Consider the following 27,847-nt stretch of genomic DNA (forward strand, 5'->3'; position numbering starts at 1 on the left):
ATTACTCTGTCAAACTGAATAATAATTTTGAGCGTTACAAATTGTTTTATTTTTAACTTCTCATAAGATTTACGGGAACATTTTTTTTATTATTCTTTCTGTAGAACCGATAAGAGCTTCTTTGACCTACCATTCGCGAAAAATTTCGCGCTACATCAAATGTCCTTTGAAAGAGTAAAAGCGCATGCGTTGTTTATACTCCAAGTTGATTATCCCCAGACAAACTACCCCTTCTAACTCATCTTTACGAATCTTTACGTAACACCTTCCCCTGATGGCGTGCGCAACGCAGCTATACTAGGCGATTCCGAAGGAAGAATAAATGTCTCAGACGAGTGTTCGCCGCCATAGAAATCGCACCGCCAACATTAGCGGAAGCTCTAAGTTTGAGTATCGTGTTAGTCGCGAATGTAGAGCATACGTGAGAGTGATTAATTGGCAGTCTCTGAGGAAGTCCAGTGCGTGCAAATCTGTGAATCGTGCCAATTACCTGGGTATCCGCTTTGAGACAAATGGACCTGCAGATCTACGACTTGCAAGTCAATCAGTCGCCCAACACACCCGAAATGATGTGAGAGAAGTTGCGGAGGAGGGACTATGTAATTGATATCTTTCGCTTAAGTTCTCGGAAGTGATAAGGTGTTGTTGACATACTCAATTTGGGAATCTCAGGCTAAGATTGCAGTGAATTTGTAAATAATTGCAAACCACATAAGGAAAGCAATGGGAGAGTAGAAGGTGACCAAAAACATTTTCGATTGATAGGCATATGAGAAGCCTGAGGCGTCAGGATTTTGGCGCCAAAATTTGCAATGATTTCATGAAGAGGCGAAAAATCCTTGGATCAACAAAACTGAATAATTTCAAGTAATCGCGAGTCGATGTGCTTTTGAAGGGTCGACCTCGAAGCGTCAGTTCTACTCGCCTTAGAATTTAAAAGCGTATGAATTTGTTTGTGCACACGAAATCCCCGGAATTAACACCCGCATTAAAATCCTTAGGCTTTCTGTGGATTCACACCATTCGCTTCTTCTTCTCAATTCGGTCCAATTAATTCTGGGAGATTTTCTCCCTATCCCAGTAGCACCCGAACGTTAGTCTCCCTCCCATTGTGGGGCGCATTTCAAAGTCAAGCATTGACAGAAATTGCCTTTTGTGCGGCAGTATGTTTAGTTCTGAGCCGGATCTACTTGCTTCTTACAAAAGCACGAAATTTCAGACTTGATTAGCTTGGATGGTAGCAGTATGTTGCATTCACGGGATGAATTCTTTTTCCAACCAAATAACCTGCATATAAATTACTTCATCAAAAAGAAATTTTACAAATGCTAATGAATTCCGGGGAATTTCTCGGCTTCGTTTCCAGAAATTTGCAAAAGAAATTATTTCGTCCTGTACTCTTCTCTTGAATGTTAAAGCGGTTAAAGCAAAAATGGATACAATCAAGTTTTGTAAAAATTTCCCTGTTTATTCAGAAATTCTTGATGATTTTGCCAAATAGAGTTTTGTGGATATTTTGCAGAATATTCGAAACATGAGATGGCGATTTTCTACCAAAATCCCCAAATGCAATATTGCTGACCATATCCATGATTTCTTTTGCTTTAGGACCAAATGCAATTCTCAGAACAAACAAAGAAATAATTTAACGAGGATTCTGCTGACCTACATTCTCTTTCCTATTTCCTTTCTGCAGTCTCAATAAATATTTCCCAAACCAGTCCGAAGGAAAAAATATGTGCTCGATTACAAATCAATTAAATTACACCCCATACGCGAAAGAGTCTCTGCGCTTCAACCTCGGATTTTCTGCAATAGAAAGTCAAATAATAAAAGGAAAAAATGAGCACGAAGCGTAAATAAATTCTGCTTTTTTTTTAACTTAATATCCTTAATATAAAATAGCACACAGAATTTGAATCTAACATCGAACCACGCGCACCTTCCATCCCCAACTCACCATACTTCGGTGTGCACCCCTTTTTAAATATCACACGTGTGAGATGATGGCCTCCAGGGAACTTAGCATTCCTGTATTTGTCACAGGGATCCCGCCTTGAAAATTCCAAGTGCAAACATTACCATTTTGCCGCGCTTTATCCCGCTCTGAAAAATTCGTTTGATGTCAAACAACATGGCCCTGCCAAAGCAACGTTTTTGAATTCCATAAATTTCAGCCACCTCTTTAGAAGGCCTTGTATGTAACAGATCTTATAGATGCCTTAGGCTGCTCAGCTCAATCATCCAATGTATTTGTCAATCCTTGGTCTTCACTTATTTACTGGAAGCTGGGATAAAATAGTGGTTTGCTTTTAGGCTAAAACGCTGAGGAAGAATCATCTGAATCATGACTCATCATCAATTCCAGCGCAGAAAAATTCTCACCGTCATCCTGTTCTTCTATCATGGTGAGTTTTCCAATTGTGAGGACAAGCTTCTGATGGAATTCTATGCGAGAACACCTCCAATGCTTGTGGTAGCATTTCCAGAGGATAAATGTAAATGGATTTCCGCGATGAAATTGGAAAATAAATTAGAGTAATTCCGAAATCGATTTCTCTCGCATTCCTTGCCTCTTGAGGAATAAACATCTTGCAAGGAATTCCATCCGGAGCATTTTTCAATAAATTTTCCCATGTGCCAGAGTGGCTGGGATTTGTAAATTCTGAAATTATTCGTATGGAAGGACGATTTATTTTTCATTTTTTTGTATATGAATAAATTAAACATTCTGTTTCATAACGGAATGGATAAAATAAATTTGCAATATAAATTAACGTGTATGTATACGGAACTTTGCATTCAAACGACCATAATCCTTGTTTCTTATAATTTGATATGAAAGCAGTGTTCAAAAAAATATTGGCTTTCTAAGCAAAGCTGGAATTTCAGCTGTCAATTTATTTTATACATTACATACAAGATTATGATGATGTATACCTACCTGTTAGCTTTACGCTTACGTTTGAGTCCCAGAGAAATAAAAAAGAAAGTAAATGATAGGGGAGAGCGGGGCTAATAAAGTCACTTAAGGGTTCGGAAAAAGCTTAAAATATCATATTTCCTAGCTAGATAGAACAAAATGATCTGAGAAAGAGTTATAGAGCAGTAAATTTCCTAAAGAAATGAGCTATACATTTCGCTTTATCTATTTGGGAAATGTGATATTTTGAGCTTTTTCTAAACCCTTAAGTGACTTTTTTAACCCCGCTCTCCCCTAGTTTTAAAAAATTTTATCTAATATTGCATTGTATTTTATATAAAATGCAACTCTAACATTTCTTCATTAAAATTTCATTAGGTGGATTCCCAAAACTTTCCTCTTTTAGAAAGCAATGTAGAAAATTAGGTGTTTCTTAAATAGCAAGGAAATTCAATCTGCACACTTTTCCCATTAATGCACATGGTACACATAGTTTTGTTTGATTCACGAATTGAGATGCTCCATAGTAAACGATTTCCTGTGAACGTGTGAAGCTGAACAGGAAAGATTCCTTCCGCTGAGAAAATCATCTCTTTGGGGGATTTCTCATTGTTCATTGATACTCCAAAGTTTCCCGACAATTCTGTGATGATAAGGAGAGCTTTGAAGTGTTCGTTGCACCTTGTTTGCCAAATCCGCAAGGATGTCGTCGGAGGAGGAGCATTACCAACAATGTTGTGGGCGGAAGAAACACAGAGAAGTGCACGAAAGAGTCGCCATGTAATTCAATATCACATCCCTCCTGCTCTCCTAATTGCAGTCGTTTTACGGGAGAAATCTCACTTGGAATTCAGCTGCTGTTGCTGGTTTAGGCGATCCACCCACTGAATAGAAAGCTGTTGTTTCTGGAAAGTCTCTTGTTCTGCATGAGTTATCGTTACCTCTTGTAAAGAAAGCTTCCCAAAACAGACACTCGCAACTAGGACCATCGAATTGGCTTCTGGACATTATTGTTCTTGTTCTGTACAATAAACAACGTCCTCATTGCTGAATGCGGATACACGAGATCTTTTGTGCCCCTCTTCAAGGCCAATAAGCTTTCAAATTTGAAAGTCGTTCAATGCACTCTCATTGTTCTATATTGCTTATTCTAATTATTTTTCCAGAAAATTCTCGACATTTTCATCCATGTAAATGATATCATCTATCACTCTGTCAGATAAATACCCCAACGCTATCTTAACTTTTGATAACTCTCTACACCCCGTCAAAAAAAAAGACACAATTAATATGCTGTTGGCAAAAATGAAATCTTCATCGATCATGCTCTGTGATTGAAATATAAGTACTTTACGCTCGATATAAATTCTGTCAATATTTGAGTAGATTTAGCATGATAAAGAAATGTATTGGTAAGATTATTAGTTGGTATACCACAATCGTGGCATACCAAGTATTGTAATCGTCGGAAAAACCGACCACCTCAGATCGGACTCAAACTTGGTATGAGCACATTTTAGACATCCCACATTACGAAAATGGTGGTGGAAAATTTTTGATCCGGCCGGCCGGCCTGCCGGCCGGCCGGTGCGCCAAACTTTGCCTTATAACTCGAGAACGGTAACAGATAGAGACTTCCGGTTTGAAGTTTTCTATAGAAATGTGGGTGTAAAATTTCATTTTTTCGCATTTTTAAAATCCAAGATGGCCGCCGTCCGCCATTTTGAAATACCATCAACTAGTCCCCTTATAGCTAGAAATCTGAAATTTTAGTATGTTGTAGTGCTCAGTGAGACGTTTTCATCGATAATTCATACTTGAAAATCGGTCAAGCCGTTTAGCAAATATGGCAGCCTAAAGCAAAAAGTGTTTTTTCGATATAACTCGAAAACGGCTTGACCGATTTTGACCATCTTAGTATCAAATGAAAGGTATTGAAAAGCCCCACAACTGTCTAGAACATTTCAAGTTCCAAAAATGGCCGCAAGAGGCGCTAAAAACAAAAACAAAAATTGCCTAACTTTACGGGGCAATATCTTCGAATCCCAATCATAGATTTCCTTGAATTTTTGATATGTTGTAGCAGGACTAATAATCTTGCATCAGTCCGAAAATGAAAAAAATCTATGTCGCCGTTTAGAAGATATGACCATTTAAAAAATTCTTGAATTTGAAAAGTTCTAAGAGCCATATCTCTTGAACCGCTTGTCCGATTTGACTCAATTTGGTATCAAATTAAAGGTTTTGCAATTATCTACAACTTTCTAGAACATCAGAAACCTCTAGAACCATTCCTTCAGGACGAAAAATACGAAAAACTCTTTTTGTGAAACAAAAATCCTCCATTTTGTGTTCTAGAGGTGACCTTGAAAATCATTGAAATTTATGTCAATTTATAGCCTATTTTAATAGCTTTCCAAAACTAGTAAAGAAATTTCTGTAGGTCTAATAGAACTTCAGATATGTGCATTTTAATCTATATAATAAAGAAAGGCCTGTTTGTTGGTAATCGTCGTTCCGACTTTTTTATACAAATCCACACCGTTTGTCCGATCGCGATGAAATTTGGTACAGAGACCCCTTATAACAGGCGGTTTCAGATGGCCGTATTCATTTTCCCCCCAAAGCCCCCCTTCAGGTAGCCCCCATAGAGATTTCATGCAGTTTTTGCAAATTTTTGAATTTGGCGCCTAAAGTGTTGTATGAAATTGATTTCTTCTCTTTGCAAGTTTTTTCTTTTGGGTTTGATAAGTGGCCCAAATCTGCCTTTAAACCATCACAATTTATTTTCTCTCTAAAATTTGCGCGAAGCGCAACAAATCCCCGCGAAGCGGGGCGAGGTAAATTGGAGCGAAGCGACAATTTACCTCGTCTTTCATATTGATGAATTTCATAAAAAAATCAACTTTGCCTACTAATTCTGCTCACAAATTAAATTACAACGCATAGACTGACCCATCCACGTTGTTGTATACCAACTTTAATAACTGGACGCGTTATGATTGACTTTTTTTTTTCTTTGGTGGATTAATAATGTATTATCAGACAATCAAGATGGATTTATTTCCAATCTAATAATAATTCTCATCGATTAAGCATTTTTCTAAGATGATGGCTATTGAGATCGAAATTTCCAAATCCATACCAAGAATGCACTCAAAATTTTTATAAAACGACTCTCGAATCATTTATTGGTTCCATACCATAATTCCGGTAGACTCTCACGTTGTTATAAAAATTACTCGCAAATTTTCTTATAGGTATTTTTTTTCATTCCTATTGAACGTGAAAATTATTACGATTTTAATTTTCCATTTCCATGAGAAAATAGCAAAAGGAGATTTTTGTGTATTTTTTTTTGCACTTTAAGATATCAGTTTTGAAGAGAATCACGTGAAGGAGCGTGGAATGTCTCAGAGACATCCAGAAACTTGTTTGCATTGCTTTCTCTCCGCTCAAGCTCATCTCTTTGGTCCAGAGCGCGTCTGCACGCTCCATCTGACGACCTAAGGACGTGGTATGAGTGAGTGGAGTGGGATTCCATAAAAGTACGTCAAGAGCAGACGTGAACAATATGAATTCATTTCAGTCGAGCAAGAGGCGAATTTCCTCCTTGGCGAGATGAAACCAGGACTCCATGCTGGTCTTATTTTTCGCGCGAGAGTTTTTCTCGGTCGGCAAATGAAAGGCGAAAAACGAGGACGTTCCATAAATCATAAATGAAGGAGATAAATTATTGCATTGGGGCGCAGCAGTGTGGTGAATCGCACAACGGAAGTCCTCGAAATTAAAAGCGACCACTGAGGTGAGGAGGTGCACAATTAAAAACACATTATCTTCGGGAAAGGGTCCAGGTGCAGACTATCAGATCAGGGAGGATGAACTAAACACGGGGGACGTGACCTGGAAAACCCCTCGATCTAACCTGAGGATTATTACTCACCTCAGCGAGAAAACCTCGAAAATTCTGCCTTAGAAACTCCATCCGTTTATCTTTCGATTATAGGGATTTGGGGTTCATGATAGGATGATGAAATATGAACATCAAAGGGTGGTATTTCTCTGGAACATAGAAGTGGGATGAGAAAGAAACTCCCGTTGCCTTTTAACTAATTAAATTACGTCTTTCCGTCGAGGAGAGCAAGAGTTATCTTTTCTGTTGGAGAACCCTCCGGCAAATATCCGATCAGAATGTGGAATTCTTCTTATGACGGCTTACGGGTTGTCAGTTACCTGGCACGTCTGGGTCAGTCATAAAGAGCTTTTATGGCCTTTCGATACAGATTTCCCGTGGAAGCGCATCCAATTTGTTCAACTCTGGCAAATTTATATCTGTTTCGTGATCCGAATCGCAGCGGCTTCATTGGCCACAACACAGCCAGGACGTGGATGACGGTTGCTTGAGGGAGCATGACGAACATGCGGCTCAATGAGGAGAAAAAAGTGCTACAGACTGCCAATTCGTGGTGGTGAAAGTCAGAAATTAAATGGCAATTAGATTATTTTCTCATCAAATTCCTCAACTTTTGCGTCGATTCAATTTTCTCAAATCGCCGTTACTCATATTGGCTTTATTCAGGATATTTATAAGAGTGGATTCAAGGGAATTCTCAAATTCTCTTGCGTATAATTTATGCATGATTTTGCGAAAAATCGTTCCATGACGGATGTTTGAATCGTCTCAACAATTCCCTTAGCGATTGTGGTAAATTATAGTATTATCTTTTTTTAAATCAATTAATCTGAAATCGTAAAATTGGAAAAGGGGTATTGAGGATAGGCAGAACAATGAGTCTCCTCGCTAAGAATGCAAGACAATAGATGCGAGAGACAATGATTCAATTTTCAGAGAACTTTAAGAAAAAAAAGGTCACTCATTTGATATAATACGAGTGCAGGAAGTGTGAGATTTTGTGATTTATCTGTACTGGAAAGCTTCATTCAATTTGCTCCTTATTTGCCAAGCTGAAAAGATTTTATGGGCAAAACATTGGAATGCTCCAACTGGGATACTCGTTTCTGAATTTTATGATTCCCACCGGGCAGAAGAATGCAACCGCCCACTCGTGGGAGTTTCCAACAGACAAAAATTGTCGAGGTATACTCGAATGACAATGCCATCCGCTTTGAATTGCTTCCAGTCTCTTCCACGTGATAAATTCCCAGTGTCGTTCCTAATGATCCGATTAGGTACAGGCAGGGGCGTCGGAACTGGGGGGTACAGGGGGTCTTTTGTACCCCCCAAAAAATTTAAGGGGCGCCAAAATCACCACAAAAGGGCGCCGAAGGCGCCACACAGGGGCACTAAAAGCAATACAAAGGGGCGCCGCAGGCGCCCTTTCAAATTTTTTTTATAATAAGTCCCTAATAAAAAAAGGAGACAAAAAAATTAAGGACTAAAATTTTAAACAAAGGCGCAAAAAGAGTTTAAAGACTAAAAATTGAAAATTGTTAAAAATAAATTATAACGTTTCAAGGGGCGCCCTCAGCCTCCTAAAATTTTTTGAACGTTCTAAAGGCGCCCTCGCTGTATCAGAGGGCGCCGAAAAGATCCTGAAAATTCCCAAAAATAAATTATAACGTTTCAAGGGGCGCCCTCAGCCTCCTAAAATTATATGAACGTTCTAAAGGCGCCCTCGCTCTATCAGAGGGCGCCGAAAAGGTTCTGAAAATTCCCAAAAATAAATTATAAGGTTTCAAGGGGCGCCCTCAGCCTCCTAAAATTTTTTGAACGTTCTAAAGGCGCCCTCGCTGTATCAGAGGGCGCCGAAAAGGTTCTGAAAATTCCCAAAAATAAATAAGAAGGTTTCAAGGGGCGCCCTCAGCCTCCTAAAATTTTTTGAACGTTCTAAAGGCGCCCTAGCTGTATCAGAGGGCGCCGGAAAGGTTCTAAAAATTCTCAAAAATAAATTATGACGCTTTAAAGGGCGCCCTAGATCAATTAAAATTATTTGAACCGTTTAAAGGCGCTCTTAGCGGTGATCCAGATATATATACAGATCAGAGGGCGCCAAGATTTAAAGTGTTTAATACTAGAGTAAAGCATGAAAATTTCTTGTAGCGAAAAGAAACAATTTCACTCATAAAAAAATTGCTTTAAAATTTAAAGTGTATAGAGAGGTAAATTCGAGCGAAGCGCGGAGTTTTGTAGCGCTTTTGAATAGATAGAAAAATTGAAATGGAAGATAGATGCAATAGAAAAAAATTATTTAAATTAAATTTTAGATTTAAATTTATTTACCATCTGCACCATACACTGATTAAGTCTCCAGAATTGAACCAAAATTAGTTTTAAAAGTAGGGGATTGTCTAAGATTCAAAACAAATGTGGCAATTTCTCGGAAAAACGCTGGGAAACATACAAATTTTCCCAAAGAAGGTAAAGGTTTATCATATATTTAGTTGATTAGTTTCTTAGTTTATAGGAATTGTAGAATATCGTAAAAAGTCTCAGATGAAAGCTATATAAATGCTTATTTTTTCGTAAAAAATATAATTTTCCAAAACCCATTAGAAGGTAAAAAAATTAAAAAGTTTTCCCTAACACGTATTTTTTTGTTTTTAGTCTCTAATTTCCAAAATATTGCAGTGGACTTTATTTTTTCCGTCTTCTATGGGTTTTTGAAAATTATTTAAATTCATAATATTACACATTTTTATAGCTTACCTGAGACCTTTTACGATATTCTACAATTCCTATAAACTCAGAAATTAATCAAGATAGTAGATGATACACCTTTACTTTATTTGGGAAAATCTGTATGTTTCCCAGCGCTTTCCCGGGAAATGGTCACTCTTATTTTGAATCTTAGACGATCCCATACTTTTAAAACTAATTGTGATTCAATTCTAAAGATTTACTCATTGTATGGTGCATAAGAGTCTTTCATCGCGATCGGACAAACAGTGTAGATTTGTACAGTCGTACAGGAATGACGATTTCCAACAAACAGACCCTTACTTTTGATTATTAAGGTATCTAATGAAAAATAATAGAAAAACAAAAAGAAAAAAATGTTCACGGTGAGATTTGAACTATGGATGTTAACAATAAGAGTACTACGCGCTAATCTCTAAGCCAAAGATTCTTTTACTGTTAACTCGTTGGTTCTTTTTTACTCTTTTTAGGATTTACTTAAATCGAAATTTTACAAGCTCATATATGTATGTAGTCTCTAACCAAACAATGCAAAAACTCCTCAATTTTTTTTTGTTCGGAAACTTTCTGAGTTTACTGTGTATATGCATAAAAAATGCTAAGATAAATATACAACATAAATTAAATATATGTATAATTGCAAATTTAAATATAGCATGGATGATTAAGTATAAAGCGAAAGATCGAATTAACGAATTTACGGACTATGATTCTTTCTTTCTCAGTAAATGTGAAACTGGCTGAAAATAAGAGATGGGCAAATTGTAAGGAAAGACTTCTTTACCTATATATTTTTTAAAAATAACTTTTTAAGACAAAATTGTAAATTTTTTGAAAAATATTTTTCCCTAATCGGCATAACTACTACTTATAATTTAGGATCATTGGTTACCCGCTATTTCCAATATTTTATAACATAAAAATAACTTTTCTATAAAAAAATAATTCAAAGACCTTAGGGTGGGGTGGGAAAAAATAAATGTGCAGTTTTGTAAATATTTATTGTTCATTTATTTTTTATTAAAAAATCTAATTTTTACGCAAATCTTTCAATCTCAATAGCTTTGATAGTGTCGAGTTAAAATAATGTTATAGAATTGATATTTTTGACCATTTATTATTTATAATTTGGAAAGTGGAAAGTGGACTGAAAATGCATTTTCACTTTAAAATAGAAACAAATTGTCTGACACAAAGTTGTAGCTCTGAAAATCTATATACATATTAAAGAAAGTTGTGTTTGTTGGAAAGCGTACATTTTTTTAAATCTATGTTTTTCCTCTCGTTTTTTATAAGATCGTCGTGTGGAAGAAAAGAAATAATGTGGAACGACCTTAAGAGGTCTTCAAAAAGGTAATTTCCTTCGAGAAAAGTTTTTTTTTTGAAAACCTTTAAAAAAAATTTGTTCATCATGCAACTGTCCATGAAAAATTAGAGGGTTCTCGTTTCGCACTTATATATATAAAAAAAGACTCTTAAAAAAAATAGGGGGGGGGGCGCAATAAAGGGAAGAAGGGCGCCAAAAAAGGGAAAGGGGGCGCCAAAATGTTTGTCCCCCCCAAGTTCGAAAACGTTCCGACGCCCCTGGGTACAGGTTGTTGGTGAGCAAGAGTTTCGGTAGCATCGAGTATAGAGCTTCTAAATCGCGTGCGGAAACATCCACCGACAGTGATGTCTACTGGAGAGTCGGCGAATGCTATGAAGTGGAGGAGCGATCCTGACATGAATGCCCTGTGGCTTGAGTGGCATATGTGGATCGAAGGCAATTCCCTGGGATTGCGTGTGTGATTGGTGGTTTCCCCGAAATCGCGGCTTTCACGCCTCAGCGACATGGCGGCGCTGTAAATGGATCGATGTTGAATCTCTCTCCTGAGGGATCCACTGAATTACTGAGACATCATCGGCGGAACAAACAAATATGTAACTAATTATAACTTAAATCTAAAGGATTCAGTAGGTTTCCAGCAGCAAGTGATCCCATTCAACATTACGAAGCTTCCCATGAATTAAAAAATTGGTAAAAACAATTCTTGTTTACAGAAGAATATTTTCTCAAAATTCGAGTTATTTATTTTATTTTTTGGCGCAAAACAAACGTTTGTGATGACCCTCATTACCCCCTAGAATTCTTTTCATACTGAATAGCTGGTCCCATTTTTCACATTGAGTTTTCTTTAGTACCCCGTTCTCTGTATATCTCGTATTTACAGTTAAATTAAAAAAGTTACGAAAGAAGATTAGCCTATTTTTCCAGCTTAGGCAATACCTCATTTGTACAAAAGCAACTTCCATTATTTGAACCATTAAGCTTTGAAGCTATGAACTAATTTTTGGTCTCACATACAATATCTGACAACAAGAAGACAGGACGAAAAGTGATGTCCATGTCTATTTCCTTTACCTTTTCTCTCAAGAGGCATCACTTTTAATTTCATCTGAACCCATGTTTCAGGAAATAGCAGATCCCATTAATTTTAAGTCTGATTAACCAGCAACATTGAGCTGGAATGTAAGATGGGAAAATGTGTTTCCATCTCATAAAGTCTCTGGGGACATAATAAAGATAGACGAGGGCGTTTTCTTTCTTTTTCCTCTATCAACAAGAAAAGCACTCTCAACATGTTTGGGACTTATTTTTGTATACATTTTAGTGATGAGGAGGGCACAGAAATCAACCCCAAGTTTACGGTGAGCAAAGTGAACAAACCTAGGACTTTCAACTGAAATGTATTCTAAATTTATTCAAAACGTATACAACTCCCAAGCGATTACTGCCACCTCAGAGTGTCTCACCGTTTCCGTAGCTTTCAATTTACCACCGAGTTACCTCACCCCTAATGCGCAACCTCTCAATCGCTGTACGCACAATTTTGAACTCTCGGTTCAGGAAGAAAACTTGAAATTTGATAAACAAATTTCGGTTCTGACACAAAAGTTATTTGTCACCGCATACGAAGGGTTAGAAACACCATACAAAATTTCTTTTCTTTACATCCTCTAAGAAAAAAATTCCATTTCCAAAGAATTTCCTTCCCCCGAGCTGTCAACGTCTTTGTCACCTCAGCTGCGTATGGACTTGGTGAGTTGGGAATTAAATTACATTTTTGCCACAGGGAAAAATTTTCAGCAAAGAAAAGCTCTCTGGTAAATTGAGAGGAGACTAACTTTCCGGTGCTGCTGAACGCATTTAGTGTATTTTTTGTTCAAACCGCTCCTTGTTCTCCCATACTGCTTTCATACTTAAAGTAAAACTTTCACCAACTCCCGTGAATTCAATGTAAGGGAAGAAAATCAAGTGGAGAAAATTGCTTTCCTCAACATCATTTTGCCTACACTGCTGAGCTTCAAACTCTGTCCATCGCATCTAATTCACCCTTCATTTTTTTACTTACACCAACCGGTGTGTTCATCACCCAAGGGGTTACACTCTTTGCAAAATTACCCCCAAAACTCAAAGTGTTCAGCAAGAAAATAAAATAACTCAAAAATAACTTAATAAACTCATAAAGCGAAAAGTACATCTTAATATGTATGCTCGGTCTTCTAAAATTGAGTTTCATTCTTCGTGGATAAAAAAAGACACTTTTTTTTATTATTCTCACAGAATTTAAAATAAAAAGGAATTTGAGAAGGTTCAGGAATAGAACTAAATGTGTACACAAGTATTTTAGGAATTTCTCAACCCTTCACAAAAAAAAAACATTTTTTTTTGGATAATTTAATTATGTACTCTGCAAAGCTCGTAAGAGAAGAAAGAGAATTCAACATAATATGATATGTGATTACTATTTAAGTTAACTTTCTTATAATATTCTATATATATATTGTATTCTCTATACCTGAGAATACAAAATGTAAGACTACATTTTATGTTTTTTTTTTAAATTGTCACTCAAAGATCTCTCAAACCCATCAAAATAGAAAAAGTTTTTCAGACGGAAAATTGAAAATTCGATTTAAATTATTCAACTTAGAATGTGTTTGTACCTAAAAATTACAACTATAATATCATTACAGTAAAACCGAAGAGAAAAATTCATTTTTGAAGAAACAAAGTGCTAATATTTATGTTTATTTCAAGTTTACTTTTTATTGCAAAATTTTATTTTTTTTTCTTTGTTCTTAAAGCCTTTAGCCTCTATAAGTAAAATAATAGGTTTATAGTATTCTTAGTGGTACATATACAACTTTTGCGTTAAGTTGTAAGAAATTGTTGGGACGTCCTCGCCCCAAGTTGTAAACTTTACGGGTCTGTTGCATTAAATCACACACCCCTTTGCATGAAGGGGTGCGAAGATTGAGAACTGTGAGTAAAGTGGTTGCACTCTTTCAAAAGGCTCCCCTGCGTCAGCACGAACGACAGGCCGACTAGGGTGGTGATGCCTATATATTCCGCGTCCTGCTTGCCACACGTGTCAGTGTGGCAGGTGTACGTGACAGGAGTGTAAGAGACTCTGAGGGGAAAGGTGGTTGCCACGACGTACAACTTTTATACTTTGTCGATCAATCGCTACCACCTCAGCGGATAAAGAGCATTGTAGCTGGATATTGGGTGGTATTACCTTGTAATACCACGTATTTGAGAGCATCGCAGGGGCAGCATAGCATGACCGAGTGTTTGATGTGGCATATATGGGATTCCATTTATGTTTCCCCATTTGGTAAATAAAAAATGTTACAACTTGAGATTTCCAACAGATAAATGCGGCTTTTATTGCAACATACATGGGAGACATGCTCTCAATATATAGGGATGAAGTAGGGAGTATATCAACTCCCACATGAGCACAAGTGCATTTCATCAAATTGAATACAATTTATAACACTGCAGAGTGTCGTGAGGGTGTCGCAGGGGAGATTGTTTTGTCGCACATACAAAAGACACGAAAGGAGATTTTGGGGTGGTTGGGAGCAATAAATTTAAAAAGCGAGTATTAGAAGATCCATCCTCCTCGTCCCATGTGAACTATTACTCCACCTCCGCGTTTCCTCCCGCACACCGATTTAGGGATGGTGTTTAATGGTTACGGTGTAATCACAAAATCGATACACCAGAGAGATAAGCGAAAACGACGATGATGACGCCGTTCCCTCCGATGGTCCATCGTTTGGTGTTTCTCTCTTCAGCATTAACGTTTCCACGGGTGTTTGGTTTTTGGGGTTTGGGGTCCCATGCCAGGGACACGAGCATTCCTCTTACTGTGCGCTGTGCGCTGTGTACGATGAGAAGTGCTAGTTTGGGGTTGCGGTGTGGGGGTAGTCTGACCATTATTTGGTCATTACGGAAGCCGCCCGAATACTGGGCAATTCCGGCACACAAAACCACCCTATTATCGAAATTCCCATTTATAATGCAAAGATAACATGGTTCAGCACATCCACTGTACCCTCTTTACCCTTCTGCAATACCACCCCTTTTTTCGCTATTTATTGTCCCACCATTTTCATTCAACCAAACACCATTGCTCATTGATTTTCAACACAATTCCCGTCAAAATGCGTACATTCTATCACACTCGTGCAATGCAATATACCAATCACCATCCCCTTAAGCGTCCAACCCACCAATCATCCAAATAGAAACCACCGCCCCCCAAATGAACGTCTGCTCAATTTGCCTCTGGGTGATGTAAATAAAATATTGACTGAAGCCTCGCAGCGACAGATTTGGTGGGCCACTCTCACGCACGCTACCCCAATCTGAAATACTTTAGGGGAAGTAAACTCTACACCGCTTGTCATAGTTGTGATTCAAATAAATTTTAGTTAGGATTTTTTTATTTTAAACATTTTATACTAATTTTCTTGCAAAATTTAAATTATGTACACTGGTTTTACATGATTTACTGAATAGAATTATAAATTTTTGAAGGAGGAACAGGATAATTTAGTTTTATTACTTGTATTGATTTACAAATTACTAATAAAAAAATTCAAATTATATTAACGAAATTGTTACTTTATGATTGAACTCGTTTATTAAAGTATGCACCATCATTTTTATGATGAATTTATATTTCTTCAAGAAGACTTATACTTTTAAATCACAGAGATGTCACATAATACAATAGCTGCGATTTTCTAATGCACATAATGTGCGACATAAATGTTGTTATTACAAATTCACTATTGTGCTCAATATACTGGCAGTGCAATATTTTGATTCAATTTCAACGAACAATTACTCATTTGTTTGGACAATTTAAATTAGACTAGAGAGCAACACGCAGCACGATCTGAACACACACCAATTAGACGCAAGTGAGCACAGGAATTATATCCTATTCCTAGCCTGTTGCAATAAATTTTATAATATCGCATTATGATTTAAAGTAGCGCAATGGAGGAATTGTTCCTCCTAATTCACCACATATGTCACTCGCGGAAACCACAATTAGGACAATTTGGAATTTCACTTTACTTCCCATCCAGGGCATGAAAGTTTGCCGACGAAGCACCCAACGATAGCGGCACAAAATGGGAGTGAATGAGGGTAACTTAAAGAGTGTGGGTGTATGTATGTCGGAATGCTACATAGAATGGAAGAGCGAGGAGAAGCAATTTTATAGAAACCTTGAACCGCAGCACTGAGCATAGGGCGTGTAATTGAGGTAATTGTGAAAATGAAGTTGCAAAATGTATCAAAATCGCAATATGTTTGCTTATTTTCTGCTTAAATACGAAATTCTGAGTTCAAAATGGAATTAGAAAATTACTCTCACTCGATGAAATGCCTGCTTTATCCATCGAGTTTCCAAAATCCGTAATAAGCATTACGTATCAAACTTATGTAAGTACCTACATAAAAATAAAGAATCATAGCTAAAAGCTGCTTCATGCACCTCTAATATTTTTGAGCCTTTTGGTTAGATCACCATCTACCTTCCATGATCTTGATCTCTCTTATTTCTTTCAATCTAAAAAAAATTAAATAGGTGCCTGATCCGAATTTATTCTATGACCATGCCAATGTTGTATTAATTCACTAACTCAACATTTTGTTCATTTCTTTAAATAACTCTTTTCTCTTTAATGTTAAGAAATTTATTCAAACTTGTACTGATATGAATGGAGCAACTAAAGGAACTAAAGACAATTTTGAATTGACCGTCCAAAAAAATCCCATTTTTTCTAAGATCTGTTTCAATTTTTGTCCTTTTAGTTTTTTGAAATAATTGAATTTCTTTTTTATCAAATTTTACCAATATCCGCGGTGCTTCATTTAATGAAATTAAATGTGGAAGCAATGGGGTTAAATTAAATACCAAATATTGTGCATGTACTGTACATACATATATGTATATAGCAAGATTTCAAAAGGACATCACGTGAATTAGATAAATTAAACGCCCCATAGTGTTTGTTGGAATCGTCCCCAAGGGTGTTTTACATTTACCGATGTCTGGGTGACACAGTGAGAATGGGTGGTATGGCAACTTTATGATGTTCTGGGGGAGAAACTTGTGAAACGCACACAAACAATCTTTTAGGACCAATAAATTGTCTTGCCGTTGTCTTGTTCTTCCATTTTCCCTTTTTTCCCAAGCTCCTTTCTACGTTAATTGTACACGAAACTTTATTTTTATGCCCAATGTAGCCAGAATCTCTTTTATTGGCTTTGATGGAGGTCTAACTAGGAGAGAGATATAAGATAAATCTAATGAAATATATAGAATAAGCAGAGTTGGGGGATATTTATCTGAATTTAATTTTTCGCGCTTTATTTTCTTTCTCTTTGCAGTTGGTGTGCAAAATGTCCTAGCAAGCATATCGTCCTCACTGATCCACTCTAAACTTACGTCCAGCAATGGTTTCTTCACGGGACCGCATCTCGATGGACACGGTATCTTTAATGTCACCACTCAAATTGGCACTCATGCCTACCTTCCCTGCAAGGTAGATATAAAAAAAAAGTTTTTTGTTGAACAAAAAAAGTTTTAAAAGTTATTTATCTTTGTCCTTCCACCTGAAAATTTGTCACTCGAAAAAAAAGAAAGAAATTCCGCATGACAGACCTTTTGAAAAAAATTACGGCATTTAATTGTGAAGTTTTAATAAAGAAGAACTAACTAACTACCTATATTATAATTGTTTCTAATAATAAGTTTTGCTACTTCGTCATTAGTAACAGAAAATTAAGAATAATTCAAATTTCCTCCACTATATATCAATACCTTTTTTGAATAGTTTTTTTTTCAGTGATCATGTTATTTTATTAAATTACAATTTGATTTTATAAAGATACTACTTTTCTAAGAACTTTTTGAAAAAAAAGTATGGTCGAATGGATAAAAAGAAACTAACGAAATGTGGACAAAATCTAGAACAGAAAAAAAGTAAATTTAACATTCCCTGAGAGTTACAAATAATGCAAAAGTTGATCAAGTCGCAGCACAAAACAACCTTCTCGTGAATCATGAATAAAATGTTTGAAGGAAAAAGTCACAGGAACTAGAAAACTTTCGAGGATTTCCTCGCTTTTCTCCCTAACTTATTTATAGCGGTATAGAGCATATAAAACGTGCATATGGATGTTGAGCTAGATTGTGAACTAAAAGTTCCTGATATGGAGAACATTGCCATACAAAGTAGGCTCTATTTCTGCCACATTAATTCCTCCAAGTCTCATGTGACTTATTGCCAACTCTAGCTCAATCAATATTCATGACATGCAACGTGAATGTAAAAAAAAGGATAAAAAGTAAACTGTAGCCCCTGGTTGGAAGAACAATTTTTATAAATTTCCTTTGCTCTGCAAAAAGTCAAATATTTGTTTTTATCAACTTAAGGTGAGATTATATTATGTACATAGGTGTCTCTAAAAATTCTTGAGGTACAATTGTTAGTAAGAATTTTATTGAAATTTTTGAGACTGAAATTTAATATCATCCTATATATTAAAGATAAATCAAATAAAATAATTCTCATATAATTTTTGAATGACACTTTTATTAATTATTTAAATTCTTCTGAATGTTTAATTTAAAATAATAAACCTACTTATTTTTCTAATGAACTGACAAATCGATCAAAAAAATTGAATATATTCCTGGAATCAAACTACATAACACATCTAATTTGATTGTATTTGAGGAAGCTAATATGATAATAGTATATAATGTACAATGAACAAATGAAGGGATACCTACCGATTGATATTATGAAAGTTCAAGGATTGAAAACACTTATCATATATTAGAAGCTCAAATAAAATTCCCTACAATGAACTTTCCCTTCAATACCATAATATACACAAATAAACAATTACTTAATTTTTTTTCTTCACCCAGGTTCACCTACTCCGCTTAATTCTGGTTTAACTCTTCTTACCATTACGCCTAAATTACCCGAACTTAGGGAATCGAATTTTTCGACAATTTGAAACTACCTTTTTCTTAAAAAAATGTTCTAAATTTGAAACCAAGTTTAAAAAATTCATAAAAACATATTTAGGTACGTCTATAATACGCGAAATGTTTAAAAGTTATATTTTTTGCCTAAAAAGTGTTATTTGTGCATCAAAAATATAGGCGAATCTATCTTAGCGAATCAGCCGAATCTTTGGCGAATAATCCGAAGATTTCCATTCAGATAAACACCCCTTGTAAAATATGCATAAAAACACTAATTTTACTTTGCAATCGCATTACATATGTAGCTTCGGTTGTGGTAAAAGCACCAGCTTTTGCAACAAATAAATTCTATTGACATAAATATTTACTTTTGTCTCTTCATCCCTGCATTGTATATGGTAGGTTACCTATTGTAATTCTTTGGTATGGGGATGGGCGGTGATCTCATTCCTTGTCCTTCTCATTTTATCCACTACCAACGTCAAGTCTATTTTACTGAAAATAACAACTATCTTGTACATATATATAAACTATATAAACAATATAAATCCCCTATGTACATATGTACATACATATACATACATTATGTGCATCGACTCGTGAGATTGAACTTTTGTATTTATCATTGAATTGTTTGCTAAAGGGATAAAGTTTTTTATGGTGGTAGCAACACAAGAAGTATGCAAAATGTGGTTGAAATTTTAACTCAACATATTTGTAAAAGCTCAAGCACCACTTTAGATGAAACTGGAATGTGTAGGCAGACGAGAGTAATTTCATGAAGCATCATAAATAAAAGGTGAAAAAGAAAAATTTACGATTTCCTCAATATGTGACCCAAAAAACTTGTGCGGAATGATAATAAAAATGTTCCTTTTTCCCATAAATACAACTCTTTGTTTTTTTTCTATTGCTTTATTTTCTTTAATGGAAACATACTCAACCACCACTTTTATCGCTTTTCCTCGCTTTCCCTCGCTTTCCCTCTTATGTAGTCAATGTAAAAATCAAACCACAAAGAAAACAGAAGAGCAATTGAATAGAGCGATATAGGATCGCTTTATAAGGAACCATAAAATTTTCCTTTTGCAACTTCTCTAAAAAAAAGAAGGCTCACGGAAAATTGGAAATCAGAATTCGGTTCTGCGAAGATTTTTATAATGATTAGGAGAACTATTAGGTGTGATTGTAGTAGAAGGAGTGGAAGTTATTTAAATACATACATATACATATGTATATTATATAATCCCTTATGTAGAATATAATGTTGCATACAGAGTTGGGGGCAATGAATCGTTTTGGAAGTCATCCCCGTTGCTGCCACATGGGAATTCAGATTATGCAAATTTACATTGTGTTAAGTCCATAAAGAAGACCACAAAGAGGCATACAATGCGGGCGCCAGGTTGTCGCTTATTTCTTTCTCCATCCTAAATGATTCATCTTCGTGACCCCATCGACAAACACCAGGCAATATGACAAACTTATACCAGAGTTTCTGGTGCCAAAAATACAAGCTCATAACTACATTATATATAGGTACCTACGTGCATATGTGAAGAGGAATGTAGCTGACCTAGAGAGAAAAAAAGCTTTCCTTTCCTTTTGGTATAGAACTTATATAGAATGTAGCGGAAGGGTGCCCCATGAGATATCAATAAAACCCCAACTACAGACTACAGTATACCTACTAATAGTTTAATATTATTCAACTTTGCATACTTGTTAACAATTGTACACGCTAAAACCTGTATTATTTCTCTCATGAAAACTCTTGAAGTTACTCACATTGGTCCGTGGGCTGTATTTTTATAGTATACCATTATTAGAACAATTTCCCATATTTTCCTTTTCTGCTTTTATTGATCATTCTATCTATTTTCGTAAAGTAGATGTACGAATACATACATACATACATATACATATGTACATATGTATGCATAATAATATGAAAATGGAAAAGATAAAATATGGTCTATATGCTCCTGAATATTTTACGATGGGAATGTTTTGTGAGTAACATGGTAGATTTATTTTGTGAGCATAGAAAAAAAAACTCACCCCAACCCACACGAGGAGTGCAATTTTCATATCATGTCTTATTTCATTTTATGCCATTCAACTATACGACATCAGGGCTTGCGGTATACGCGGAGAAAGTAAATCTCGATTATATGGAACTAAATCGATTTGGCAGCACCGTCACACGAAAAGTTGTTTACCTGCCTTAATATATATATAAGAGGCTCCCATACCCGACGTGTTACGTGAATTGAGGTGTCGGTTGCGTGTGCCGGACGTCAAACTTATTTGCGCCACACTGCCAAAAGTAAAATGATCTACACACGGAGAAAATTTTATTCCACACTATCGTTTTATTGCCTCAACTTGAATTACTATTCATCACTGTATGGCAATTTATTTTAATTTATTGCCTACACCTTTGCGTCAAAAAGGTGTTTTTACTCGTCAAACAAAAAACACCCCCTCCTACGCTACCATCCAAAATTCTTTGTTGCCTCGGTTAAAGTAGAGGCGCGAGTGGGCGGAAGGATTATACTACATAAATGTACATATATACATACATACCTATGTATATCTTTCGAATATTTCCCAGTAAAAGGGCGTTTCATTTATTTCCAGGTGAAGCAACTGGGCAACAAATCAGTGTCATGGGTTCGTGTCCGGGATGATCACATTCTCGCCGTTGACAGGTAATTAAGACGTTTTTCACTTCTAGCAACGCTAATTGCACCCAACCACCCGCATAACCCACAAATATTTCGACCATTATGCCACTATGGCTATATGAGCGCTCACCGTCCAGCCACTTACTCACGCCATCGATAAACGCTATACCGCATCTATTCACCAAAAGCGTGGGTCGGTGGAGATCTTCCGGTGCAGATAGTATGTTATGTATGCCATAGCTACCTGAGTGGGCGTAGTGGCTAACTTGGTGGTATATGACCTCCCTCAAAGACACCCACAGTGAGGAAATTTGCAAAAACGGAACTAAAGCCCAGCTGGAAGCACAAAATGGCCAGCAAAGGGTTTCCATCTATTTTACATTTAATGTGCTGATGTGTAAAATTGTGTGTAGACGAGAAAATCCCAAAATTGTACAATGCGAGTCATTTAAAAATCCCAATTCGTTTACACCGTACATCAGCTCACCTTAGTGGGCACTATCTTCCGGAATTCACAGAGAAAATGTACGACCTGTCAGAGCTATTTCCCAACAAAACAAGAACTTCCGTCTACAGTTGCGTCTCTATATATAAACTTGAAACATTATCCACCCCGAGTTAAGCAGGAAATAACTAACTATGAATGATTCCACATGTTGTCGCTGCACCATGTTTGCTCATAATGCTCTTCATCGTTAGCAATGTATCTATAGAATTTTCTCTCACGAAAATCTTCTCGTGCTTCGATGTCATTTCTATTAAACTTTATTATGTAGTAATTCTAAGTATCAAGGATACACTCATATTCTATTCTTGGGTTCTAAATTCAATTTTTCCTCTTATATCCTTGATTGCTTAAATTGGTCTTCATTTTCAAGTACATTACAGTTAATAAGGAAAAAATATATGAAATTTTAAAGTGTTGATGATATGATGATATGACAAAAAAAATACATAATTAGTTGGTGTTCCACTTTGTGGCTAACAAAAAGTATTATTTTTCTCTATTTCTTTTTTTTTGTTTTAAATTATTAAGTCTAGGCTCTGAAAGAAGTTTAGGAGACGTATTACGGTAATTTTCAGGAGAAGTAATTTTTATATAACAAAAAAATATTTCATAATTGGGTCTTTTCATAATTGGGCCTTCAAATCCATGATTTAACCAATGTGACCAAAAAATATGAATGTTTGAGATTTCTTTATACTGTGGTCTCATCATATGACGATACTTTTTCGTAAAACCCCACTAAAGTTGGTGTGACAATAATGGCAACATGAATAATAAATTTTTATGCCCCAAAAAAAGGGAGAGTGTATCAAATTAACATTTTTTTTGACTTCCTACGCAAAAAATTTTCACCATTACCTTCACTCACTGTGTTTTTGGATGCTATATACATTTTCCCTCGAATACTTAAATCCTGGGAAAAGTGTGGGTGGACGTATTTTTTTTTTACTATATGGAACCTTTACCATTAGATTTCAATGGAGAACAAAAAGCATTTTATTATTTTTATTCACCTTTTATTGCAATGTTGGACTCATGGTTACACGAGTATGTATGCTTATGTGAAGGACCTTTTTGGATTCTGGGAAAATACGAAATTTTTATACAACTTGGTACTAACCCTCACTAAAGCAACCATTCATTGCCATAATAACATATTTTGCAGATAGATAATCAAAAAAAAAGAGAAACGGGACATTTCTGTAGTCCCTTTCCATGTGGATAAAAGTTTAACAAAGTTAGAGGGGAGCACAGAAATGAATAATTAAAATTTAGGTAAGGGGCTGCTCATGCTTTTGTGTCATTTTTACCTACCGTTCTTGCAAATTTTCCCAACGGAAAACATGGCGTATCTTTGGAAAGTTTTTATGTAATTTTTACCGTGTAAAAGCACCAGATAAAAGGTAACCCAAAACATCGTAATAGAGAGAGACATATTTTAATGGATTTCTCCATTAATAAATTTTATAAATTTTCGTCCCTCACCTGTTTTTTAAGAATTATAACGGGATGAAAGTAAACAAGAAAATCATAACATGTAATGTTATTTAATTTCATAAATAAATAAATAAGTATAAGGGCATAGTTGTAATTAGGAGCCAAAGAAAGGAACAATTAATGAGTACCTACCAAATTTAATTTATTCATCAATTCACATCTTTGGAAATTGACTAAAAATACATAAAGCATGAATTTTATATTATTTTTAGGGTAAAATTCATAGCTGATGAGCGATTTCAGTCATTCTATGTGGATCAAACAGGGTTTTGGACTCTTCAAATTAAATATGTGCAAGCGAGGGATGCGGGACTATACGAGTGTCAAATATCGACAGAACCAAAAATCAGTGCACGGGTTCACCTGCACGTTGTAGGTGAGTTAATTGAAAAAACAACATTGCTTTTTCCTTTAAAAATTGAACAAAAAGAAATTAAAGTGCCCAGCCATTTTTTAAGTAAATAACCAACATACAGAAAATTTTATAAACCTAATTTAACAACAATAAAATGTGCAACAAATTCATCCCATCTGTCACAAAAAATACATTAATTCCAGAAAATCAATCATTAAAAAAGACCAAAAAGACCCTTTTTTAGTTAGAGTCAGTTTCATGATATCAGTAGTGCCATACATAAGAATCATATATTGTCTCTAGGCAGCTCTGATTGTATGGTAAAAAAACAAAACCCCGTAGGGATAGGGGATGAATACATATTTTTAGAGAAATATAGCAAAGATAGAGCAAAGTCCTTTACTCACAGCTCTTACCCATATTCCAACTCATTTGCACCCGTAAGTGTGTCATTATGAGCAGAAAAGTTGGCTTCAGTGGTGGGGTGTCCCTTGGAATGAGACTCTTTATCAAAAATTATATTTTATGCAATAAACTAGGGGGCAATTTTGGCAAAATTGTGCAAATTTCTCCACTTTATGTGCACAAAATTATGCCCTGGCTTTCTCTCTATACCAAACACCTACAGATAGAAATTCTAAACTCGCAATGGAGGCTCATGTGGAGAAAGAGATGAGTTAACAAGATCACACTCCTGGCACCGAACTTTCTTGGGGGAATTTACCCTCCTACTCTTACACTGAAAATTTATCTTGTAAGGCACGAGGGAACGCACTCAACTGGGATGGTTGTTGAGGAAATCAACCGAGAGGTGAATAACTAATGAATACTCCCAACTCAACCGTTCCCAAATGGAAAATGCACGAGTGCTCTCAACTTTCTAATCATCTTTAACAATTCAATAGTCTGAAGTATCTTTATTGAGCCATCTTATAACAAAAAGCTTTTTTCTTTGTCAATTTTCTTTCATGCCAAAAAAAAATCTTATGTATTTTACATTAAAGTAGAATCTAATAGTTAAAATGAAATATTCAAGCAACCCTAAAACTTTTAGCTGTATTTTTTTATGTAAAGAAAAAATAATAACATGTAGGTAACTTAAAAAAAATAATATAGGTAACAAGAAACTACATCATATACTTAAAAAAATATATATGGTAGGTGATGTAAGATAAGATGTTGGTGGTACATTTCCCAGGAGTTACCTCCATTTGATTTTTTAAGCTCATTCCACGAGTTTTCTTGCCTTGGCAAAATATACAAAATTAAGCTGAGAGGACGAAAAAATGTTGTAAAATTGTCCCGTAGTCAGTGACATAGATTCAGTGTTCCTGCTCCACATTCATTGCAATTTATTCTTCTGCAGTTCCTCGTACAGAGCTTGTGGGTGACCCAGATCGCTACGTGAAGGCCGGCAGTACAGTGGTAAGCATCTACATGCCACTTGATAATGCATTCATTCTGTTGGGTTAGTGCTACGCTGATTATCTTGCAACTCGTCTTTAAATGTTCTTTAATTGCTTTACTTTATCCACATTTGTACGACAAGGGTGTAGTTGCATTTTTTATTTAACTTCCGGCAGCAATGGTCCAAATTAACACTGCGCTGTTTACTGCAGAACAGGTGGTGCACTTCTTGAGACAAAGTGCAAGTGATTATATCTAAATTGCACCCAATTCGTATTCATTACTGGAAAGAAGGAATGTGTTGAAATGTTGGAAATTTTTAATACGGAAGAGAAGAGAATTTAATCAAACCTTATATTCACGAATGATGTCATTCGAAAAGCAACTTTAAGCAAGGTTACTCTGGGGAGTTTTCATTGGGAAGTACACCAATTTGAATGGACTTTTATGGCTTTTCGTGAATTCCATCAGTCTTGTTATGTAAATTGTTTTAGCAAAAGAAAAACAGCGCCAATCAATTTTTCTACGATTGAAAAAAAACGATATCACAAATGTGCAAAAAAAAAAACAGGACAAAATAGATCCATTCTGAAAGCGTGGGGCGTAATATCAAAGAAACAATATTTAATTCCATAAAAGATTTATTTCATGAAAATATATTTTCCTTGGAATTGTGCTGCACCGAAGGAGAACAAACACATTTATTTTTCTTCTTTTGCTATAGTAGTATCATTTTCAGAATCATCGCTCTGTTCTTGCGGAAGGGAAGAACAGCGAGACCAACTATATACATACATACATAGCATTGTGAATATATTTGAAAGAAGTTTATGGGAAATCGTAGAGATTTATCCATCCCCTGTGCCAAAGCATATTGAGAGATATGATAACATAAAATATACATAAATCAGGCAAAAGAAATTGAAAGAGTCGAAATTTTAAATTAAATCTTCTGAGTATTCCGGGGTGGGTTCAAGAGAGAAAGGTTTGGGGATTATGTAAGAGAAATATGTACTGTACACAGTACGAGGGTCTGCCGCCATGGCTATAAGGGTAAATACTTGGAATGGTGAATAAAGGCGAAATTAGCATATCATGAAGACAATCAGTGGAGCTTCCGACCCTCAAAGCAATTTCATAATATCGTGATTAATTATTGAATCAGGAAGTTTCAAACTGAAGCTCATATACCGTAAATATAATCTTTCACCGTACCACTCAATAATATTCCAGATCATCCGGTGCATTGTGCGTGGAGCCCTGGAGCCACCTTCCTACATAATCTGGTACCATGGAAGTCACCAGCTATTCACTGAAAATCGTCACGGTTGGCGCTCCCAAATAGATCGAGGCACCCCCGATGTGGATGGAGATATTCATAGCACGGTAGGGTGAATTTGCCCCAAGCCAAATGGGGCTGTTCGTGTCTCCACGCTGAGATGCTGAATTTAAGGGTCACAAGGAACTCTATTGTAGAGAATGGGGTGGGATGGCAGCAAGAGTTTCTCTCTATGTGTACGCATGAAAACAATGAAATATTATCGTTCACATCTTGTATATTCCCAGATCGGATCATTAATCATCGAAAGTGCAAAGAAACGAGATTCCGGCAATTACTCGTGTAGCCCATCAAATAGTCCTCCAGTTACAGTAACTCTGCACGTAATTAATGGTAAGTGTATACCGAATTTATTCCCCACACCTTTAGCAATACGACGTGTGTACAATTCACAGAATTCTCGGTGAACTCGATTCCCGTAGTCGTTGAGAATTATTCAAATTTGGCTCAACCAGGGAGAAATATACATGAGCTTTCCATTTCTAAATGAAATACAAGAGAGTTTATAACGTTGTGATATTTGAGGACATAAATGGTACTACATACATGGTAGTTCTCACAAAATATATGTATACTTTACTCTATTGAGGAATCAATTAGTTGGACATATAACTTTATTTAGTTAACATATCAGATATACATATGTATATTTTTTATAGATTTGATTTAAACGTTGTAACGATTTTATTAGAGCTTTCTACATAATAAAAAAAAATGACATCGATAAATTACCATATTTTTAGTCATCAACTTTTTAGAGCCATCTACAGTAAAAAAAATTGTTCAAGGTCATGCTTTCAGTAAAAAGCAAAAAAATACTAATGATTTCGATATAACGAGTAGTCATTACCATAAAGTATCATCTTATTTGCTTTAACAATTTGTTTCAAATCCTCCTTTATTGATTTTCCATAGGAGAGTCTTCAGCCTCTGCAGTAACATCATCTGCATCATCGTGTATGGAGAATTTGTCAACGGCTTTAACGCTAACGCTTATGCTAATGCTCTCAGTGACGTAACAAGACCATCTCACACAATCCACATGACTCTAATACACAAATCTAATTTCCGATGTAAGATGCTTCGTTGCAGGGAAAGTTAATGATTTTCCTCGTGA

The 27,847-nt window shown here is 35.8% G+C and overlaps 2 protein-coding genes across 3 annotated transcripts in view; both read left to right on the top strand.

Annotated features, from left to right (window-relative positions):
* Positions 1 to 27,847, top strand: part of LOC129797484 (protocadherin-23) — a 953,251-nt gene that overhangs the window by 207,354 nt on the left and 718,050 nt on the right. The window lies entirely within an intron of this gene.
* LOC129797198 (zwei Ig domain protein zig-8-like) lies at positions 349 to 27,749 on the top strand. The gene is made up of 9 exons (XM_055839592.1): positions 349 to 738; positions 2,317 to 2,408; positions 17,323 to 17,477; positions 21,578 to 21,648; positions 23,842 to 24,005; positions 25,351 to 25,409; positions 26,625 to 26,777; positions 26,958 to 27,063; positions 27,646 to 27,749. Exons 2-9 carry the CDS (start codon positions 2,348 to 2,350, stop codon positions 27,747 to 27,749), a joined length of 873 nt encoding a protein of 290 aa, XP_055695567.1. The 5' UTR covers positions 349 to 738; positions 2,317 to 2,347.

This window comes from Lutzomyia longipalpis, chromosome 1 (genome assembly GCF_024334085.1).
Source record: "Lutzomyia longipalpis isolate SR_M1_2022 chromosome 1, ASM2433408v1".
Classification (NCBI taxonomy): domain Eukaryota; kingdom Metazoa; phylum Arthropoda; class Insecta; order Diptera; family Psychodidae; genus Lutzomyia; species Lutzomyia longipalpis.

What these genes read in the sequence shown, in the direction of transcription:
- LOC129797198 (XM_055839592.1), top strand. Translation starts at nt 2,348, where the DNA reads ATGACTCATCATCAATTCCAGCGCAGAAAAATTCTCACCGTCATCCTG. An exon ending in TGAAGGCCGGCAGTACAGTG is followed by an intron (nt 25,410 to 26,624) that starts GTAAGCATCTAC and finishes ATAATATTCCAG; the next exon opens with ATCATCCGGTGCATTGTGCG. An exon ending in AACTCTGCACGTAATTAATG is followed by an intron (nt 27,064 to 27,645) that starts GTAAGTGTATAC and finishes GATTTTCCATAG; the next exon opens with GAGAGTCTTCAGCCTCTGCA.